The sequence below is a fragment of the Penaeus japonicus genome, unplaced genomic scaffold (genome assembly GCF_977035675.1).
Source record: "Penaeus japonicus unplaced genomic scaffold, GWHDUDI00000001_assembly GWHDUDI00000039, whole genome shotgun sequence".
In the NCBI taxonomy this organism is placed as follows: domain Eukaryota; kingdom Metazoa; phylum Arthropoda; class Malacostraca; order Decapoda; family Penaeidae; genus Penaeus; species Penaeus japonicus.
This window is the reverse complement of record NW_028234441.1, coordinates 18,704,514-18,712,013: the sequence shown is the minus strand read 5'-3', so window position 1 is coordinate 18,712,013 and position 7,500 is coordinate 18,704,514. Positions and strand designations below refer to the sequence as shown.

The following is a 7,500-nucleotide window of genomic DNA, read 5'->3' as shown; positions in this document are numbered from 1 at the left end:
AAGTCTGTCAGAAATGTTGATCCTCTCCGTCGTTTATCTATCTGTTTCTTTAATCAATTAATTCCTCCGTCCCTCCATTTATTCATATGTTCGTCTCTTCAAAACTTTACGTCTTCATTCCTTTAGTAAACAACATTCTTTCTTCAAATCCAAACATTAAGAATCCTTCTGAGTCTAAATATCAAGTCAAGTCAAGTCACTATGTCAATCCAGCCTGTAGTTTCTTGATATTCAATCCTCTAGAATTCAGTTAGTCTGTAGTTTATCTAAATATTTATCTAAATGTTATCAGTCTGTGATTCCCCCATGAAGTCGCTTTAAATATTTAGTCAGTGAGTCGAGCCTTTGATTCAAATATTCAGTCAGTCTGTAAGTACATCTTGTAGGGTTTTTTTCTAATATTCAGTTGTTCTGCAAGTTGTCTGTTCTTCAAATATTTAGTCTATGATTTCAGGCTGTAGTTTCTCTTAAAAATCACGATTGCATTAATTGAATCCAGCCTGTATTGTCTTTTCATAAACAGTCAATCTGTGAATCCAGGCTGTAGTTCCTTTCAATATCCTCTTATTCTGTCTCCTTACGCAATTACTAGACAGTGGACCATACTGAATGAAGCTCTTCTAATTTCATACATTGTTCATCACATGAACTTGACAGTTAACAACCATAGAATTTGTCATCGTTCAAGTTACCGATTAGGAAGTACTATCGATACATTTGGATTTTAAAACTGTCCTCCATTCATATTTTACATATTGAAAAGAAACAATTACTACAGTTCCTAAGAAATCGACTGTGACTACAAGCTTTTCTAATTTCACTGAATGTCCATCGTAAAGACCTGACATGACCCGAACTCGAAAAGTACCTATTACTACATCTTTTAGGCAAATAATTCCAAAACTACCAGCAGTAACATGGTAATGTGGTACCTTGTGACTCGTTTGGTGATGTGGTTCATTATCTTGGAAAGAAAGTCCCACTAGGGTTACTACCAATAGTTTTGGAACCATTTTCCTGGAAGTTGCTGGTACTTCATTCCGTACAAATATTCCAAGTGGAGGATCATTCCGAAGGCTGAAAGTACAGGCTGTTCTTCCCAACTATACTATAAAAAAAAAAACTTCTTTTCTTCTTGCTTCTTTAATTAACAGGTGTAAGGATAAAATAAAATACCATTCTTTGAGGGGATTTATTAACAACAAACTTTTAGATTGATTAAAAATATATGAACAATTATCTCACTACTATCATGTGATTGTCTTCACTTTCTATGGAATTCAAACCGAAGAGATAGTCACAAAAGGAATGAAATGAAATCATGACAGTGAATCCAACCCGCCCACCACCCTCCTCCCCTTTCATTTCACTTCTCCATTTGGCTTCGTCCCCAGCCAGTCGAAGGCGTTTGCAACTGCTCTCCACTCGCGGTTTTTGGATTTCATGTACGCTGGGGCTCCTGCAATAAAACTTTCACGACTGTGGAATAAACTGTAATACAACGAAAATATACTCCTTCTCATAACTGCATTTTGTAAAAACTACATTTTGTATATAATCATATATATAAATCTCTTACAAATCATGATGTGAAAAGAAGGAAAGAAAGAAAACAAAAGAGAGTGTGCATAATCTTTCAAATGCAGGAATCCAATATAGCTGAATTGGGCAAGAACTTAAGGACACAATTGTCATTACTGAATTCTGTGAATATATGACTAAGAACATTTGTATTTTGTTCAATAATTGCTTCATAAAAAGCAAATGCACATTAGAGAAGTGATTTTCAAGCAGAGAAATACTTTGCACGAGGCAAAGTCCAAGAAACAAGGTGTATTTCCTTTGAGTGACTAATTCCCTTGGGAATGCGAATGTATTTCCCTAAACCGTTTTCATTTCCAATATCTTCTATATGGAGTGAAAGCGATAATAAATTTGCTCTGCCTATCTTGGAGGTTTATAGAGAAAGATCTCTAATAAACTTGTTTGTGATTCTAGTGCATTAACCTCCAGAAAAACAATAAATACAAAAATGGGACATAAAATAGAAAAAAAATAATAGGGCACCTCCCTCAACTACATGACTCTTGCATCTGAAATTTGTGCTCAGAAACAGCCACAGGAAAGGCAGACCAAAAAGGTTTCCTCGTTCCCACACACCTCGGAAATACAGAGAAATCTAAGTAACAAATGAGGCCAACGGAACCAATTCATTCTTTTCAGGTTGTAGTACATCGTTTGTGCCATTTAACTACGCCGTAATGCACTTTTCTGATCTCTCTCTTCTTGTCTCCCGTTGCACAATTCAAAAATTAGATAAGGGAAGCAAGTTATGTGAAGAACAACCTAACAACCAAGAACCAGCTCTTCATGGGTTTACTTTGGTTATAGATGCAACAACAATGACCAAATTTTAGAATAAGTGCAAAAACTTGTACATGAAGAATCATTGCAATTTGCAAAATACCAATACACATTGTAACAATTCAATTCTAAAAGTGTTTAGACTGCATTCTTCTAAAAAAAAAATTGTCTGTCTGTCTGTCTGTCTGTCTGTCTGTCTGTCTGTCTGTCTGTCTGTCTGTCTGTCTGTCTGTCTGTCTTTCTGTCTGTCTAAAATAAAAATGTGTCATTAAAGCTAACATACACTGAGGGAGTTCCATAAACCTCATATCAACTATTCATTATATTGTCATTTTTCTTAAAGGAAGATTGTCGAGCTATGGGTCAACTTCCCTAAAATAAAAATAAAAAAATACTGAAAATAACAAATCAAATCATCAGCAAGGAATAAAAATAGTTATATTTCTCATAAGTACACAACATGAATTTCAAAATATATATCAACACAAGAAAAATAAAAAGTCTCCTGGAAGAACCTACAAATTAAGCAGACCCATTTCCATTCTCAAATGTCTATTCATGTGACAAGAGCCAACGACACGGAAACATCAATGACAGAAACATGCAAATCTGCATGACATCAGTGACAGAAACACGCAAATCTGCAAGACATCAATGACAGAAACACGCAAATCTGCATGACATCAATGACAGAAACACGCAAATCTGCATGACATCCGTGCGTTCTCCAGCGAGTGCTCCACTTCTCTTCCCGCCCCGTAGAAATGCGAATTGTTTGCACCGTGTTGGAATCTACACGACATTATAACTAACGATTACTTCAAGGATCAACTTACAGTGTAATACCTATTTTTTTAGGACTATTGTTGTCTTCTCACTGCCTACTCACTACAGTCTCTTATGTAAAAAAGTTGACTTGGCGGTCGGCCAAAATGAACCACCTGATGAACCACCTGTCCTAAGAAGCAAAAAATGTATCAAAACTATATGGTAATACAGGAGCAGTTTGCCATTACCTCAAATGTCACTATGTATATAAAAAATCTACCCATTATGCAAGAATGCCTGACACCAGAGAGATAATCTTTGAAAGTTGCCTGGATGGAATGAGATGCGTTTCTTTGCAGTGAAGGGAAATCAACGTCCGTCAGTCGTACCGTATTATCTAGACTAAAGATTTGCAGTCGATACATACATAAATATGCCAATTCCCATCTCTCTCCTTCGAACACTAGCAGCAACTCTCTGGATCTTTTTGACCAGAAAATGCGACATAAATTCAATATTTTCTTTTCAAGCTAATAAGTGGGTCCTAAGGACAGCTTCTTTAATTAAACTCTACTTCACAAAATCATCAAGAAGTATATATAATTTTTTTTTAAATAATAAAATAAAAGAAATCACCTCATTTAAGCTAAAGCAAATGACAGGCCGACAGAGTCTCCATGGTTCTGGCTCTCCACACCATCATACCACCTAAATGCACTAGAACCAAATAGAAACTCAACATCAATGCACTGTATTTGCTTCCATCATACTCCACACCATGGAAATGCCGTCAGGATGAAAGGGTGCCTGCTTGAACACCGTATTTGCATATCATCTCAATTTGCATCCACTGACAGTTATCTGAAAGTTATCCTACTAAGAATTTATAAGACAACATTCGAGTTCCTTCTCTGCACAAAAAAAAATCGGGAGAAAAAAAAATACATCTACAGCATTACACATGATTAAGTCAGAAAATCGTGTCATTAGTACATTCCTCAAATGACTCATGCATGATAAGACTATACACAAATAGACATGTTTTAAACAAGATTTTGTGCTTTCACATAAGAAAAAAAATTCTTTTTAAGATACATTTTGTTCTATGGCTTCCTTGAGAACATTAGAATACTGTCTTTTCAATACTGTTCTTACCAATAGTCTTAACTGAATGCAAAACATTAATTGACTCAGTAATAAATTTGTTACATTTCACATGTCATTGTGCTACATGTTTTGCATTCATAAATAAACTCAATTCATTTCTCAACTGCCTAATCAGCCAGCTGATAAAAATGCTTTCACCATAAATTCTCTCTATATAAATATTCTAAAATAAGCAAAGGTCAAAGATAACAATAATAATTCATACATAAAGTGTGGAACGATCTTTCTATTCCAGTCTGAAGGCGAATTAATGATCACGAAAGTGTCCGCATGAGAGCGCGTTTGAAGAACCAGTACCAAGGAGAAGGAAGGAGAGCAACGGAAGAGGTTAAGGAATTTAGGAAAGAAAGAGGAGGAGGAGGAGGAGGAGGAGGAGGAGGAGGAGGAGGAGGAGGAGGAGGAGGAGGAGGAGGAGGAGGAGGAGGAGGAGGAGGAGGAGGAGGAGGAGGAGGAGGAGGAGGAGGAGGAGGAGGAGGAGGAGGAGGAGGAGGGAGAGGGAGAAGAAGAAAAAGACAAGAAAACAAAGAAAAGGACGAAGGAGATGAAGAAGAATAAAACAAGAACAAAAGAGAAAAGTGTCAAAAAGATCTTTCCCTGCCTATCACTTACCCACTTCCTTTTTAAAAAGTACTTCTCAACACAATGCGTAGGAAAAGGCAATCAAACACAGCTGCGCAACGTCGCCCTCGCACGTCCCCCAAAAGTGAGCTCTTCATATCCTGCATATTTCCACAAGTCTCTTACTCTACCGTGCATTATCTACCTTTCGTAAGCTCTTATTCCAAAAGAAAACAGAACTGACTGCAACTCTGAGACCTGTGAATTGCGTCAGGGACACAGAGGGTAAAGGAATTGAGCGGATAAACCCAACCCCCCAAAACCTTTCTCTCAAATTCTCTAAAATGCAGAAACTTTATCAACTTCATTGTTAAAAAGTAACTAAGTCTTCTTAATAAGTACCATCAGCACCATCTGTATCTCTTGATAGATAAAGGGATTTGCAAAAAAAGTAATAAGTAAAAAGCAAGGCATACTTACTTATAGTATTCCTGTCATTTCTATTCAATTAACAATAAAACCAATTAGTGTATGACTATTGATATAAGAGAGCTTTGATGTGTCTGGATTCGATGCTTTCCAGTTACTTTGATTTCATATTGTGCTACAAAGCAAATGCCTTTACTCTTCTTATATGGAAAAAAAAAAAAAAAAAAAAGCCATACATGATTGTAACTCTTCCAAACTTAAGCAACATATAAAAATGAAAATAAAATAAATGATTAGAGTAAAAAAAAAAAAAAGTTTGTCCTTTCTGCTATTTCATTCTGAATGCTTCCTAGCACCTCTAAAACCCCCTAGTGATTCCCCGCACTACAGCAACCACTCCCTGGCACAATCACGTAGACCCCAGTTAGGACTTCTAAAATTGTGCCTAAACGACTAAACAGTTTATCTAAAACTAGATACATAAATAAAGTTGCAATAAAAAGCAAAGAGAAAAAGAAAGAATAAGAAACAGAAAGAATGAAAGTGCATGTATGTGTGCATATAGAATAGTATAAGTATATATGTATATCTATCTATATATATATATATATAAATATAAATATACAAATACATATATATATATACATATATATATATAATTATGTCACATTACCTATAACACACTTTTTTTCCCTTTGCATAATAATAATAATCTGTACACCTCTTGTGTACAAAAAGACAAATAAAATCTTGTGCTATGATCAAGACAAGAGGTTGGGAAAATAACATCTAAGTTTACTTTGGCAGCACTAAAAAAACAAACACAACACAAAGTTATGTTGCTTTCACATTTTCTTCCACAAATATTTGACTTGACAGCATTCACACTTGCCAAAGCATGGATCACCACGAAGCAAACTTCATGTCAGAATTTCAAGTTGGATAATGTGTGAATACACACATGGGTATATCTGACTTCTTGTTGGGTGTACAGAGTTCAGTCAATACATTTACATTACCACATAAACAAAATAAAACCTTTGGAAAGACCTGACACTCACATTACAAAACATCAATCCCACCGTCTCCCGATTCAGCACGGAATAGATACATATAAATAAATATAAAAAGTCCATATAATACACCAGCATGATATGCAGAAGTATGCAAATCATAATTTACAAAAGAGGATCGCCCGGTCCTGCAACCAGACGGGACTAAGGCCACGAAGGTGAGCGAACTTAGAAGCCCCCTGCCCTGAGCTGCTTCAGGTGGTGGTCGTTGAAGACGACGCGCGTCCCGCAGTACACCGCCACCGACCCAGTCAGCGCGGACACCACCATGTACGGGAGGGCTGAGCCGGTCAGGTCCACCAGCGGCCCCATGAACACTGATAGGATGATCTGCGCAAGGAAGTAGGCCGTGTCCAAGACGGCCACATCCGTCCCCAGCCCTTGCTCCTCGCCAAACTCTGAATGGTTGCCATCCCACATGTACATCTGCCAAGAGAGGGGACACTTATCAACATACGGTATACAAAAAATCCATTTTATGTAAAAAGAACTCATAAACTAATCTGGAGGATGTTATGTAACACAGACTAAGATCCATCAATTTTCCCAATGGTTGCCAATATCATTATTCAAATCCTTTCTCATCATGTCATGCAAGTGGGGGAAGAGTGGAGATACAAAGCAGGGTGAAAACGCAAAAACAACTAAAACCAAATAATACCAATGACCCCTTTTAATGTAATATGAAGCCTGTGATATGACCGCCAAAAAACATTAAATTTGTTACATGCATTTTAAATCTATCAAACTATACAAACTAAATACTGTGCATGACAAAAAAAAAAACATTAATGAAAACAAAGTACCACAAATATGAATCTGAATACAATTCCTTCTTTTAACAACTTATGAAGATGGGACACTAACCCTTTGGTTATAATAACTAATTGGCTGTCTGAATTTTAACAGCCATGAAGATGGGACACTAACCCTTTGGTTATAATAACTAATTGGCTGTCCGAATTTTGATTATTCAAAAGTACATAAATTTTAAATTACAAGTTGTCTTAACATTTAAACCATACAAGCTCCCTATATTAGATGTGTGTAAAAAGGTATTTGTTTCTTTTCATTAGAATGAAAGTGTAATAGAAAAGTACAAAAGTTTCTCTCTCATGTGCAACAGCAAGCAGCTACCATA

The 7,500-nt window shown here is 36.3% G+C and overlaps 1 protein-coding gene across 2 annotated transcripts in view; it reads right to left on the bottom strand.

The window, feature by feature from the left end:
* Window positions 1-1,178: 1,178 nt before the first annotated feature.
* LOC122253149 (solute carrier family 45 member 3) overlaps window positions 1,179-7,500 on the bottom strand; it is a 44,109-nt gene continuing 37,787 nt past the window's right edge. For both annotated transcript variants that reach the window (XM_043015969.2, XM_043015968.2), the window contains exon 7: window positions 1,179-6,785. In XM_043015969.2, the coding sequence (XP_042871903.1) occupies window positions 6,528-6,785 (258 nt within the window). In that variant the 3' untranslated portion in view covers window positions 1,179-6,527. The remainder of the gene's footprint in view (window positions 6,786-7,500) is intronic.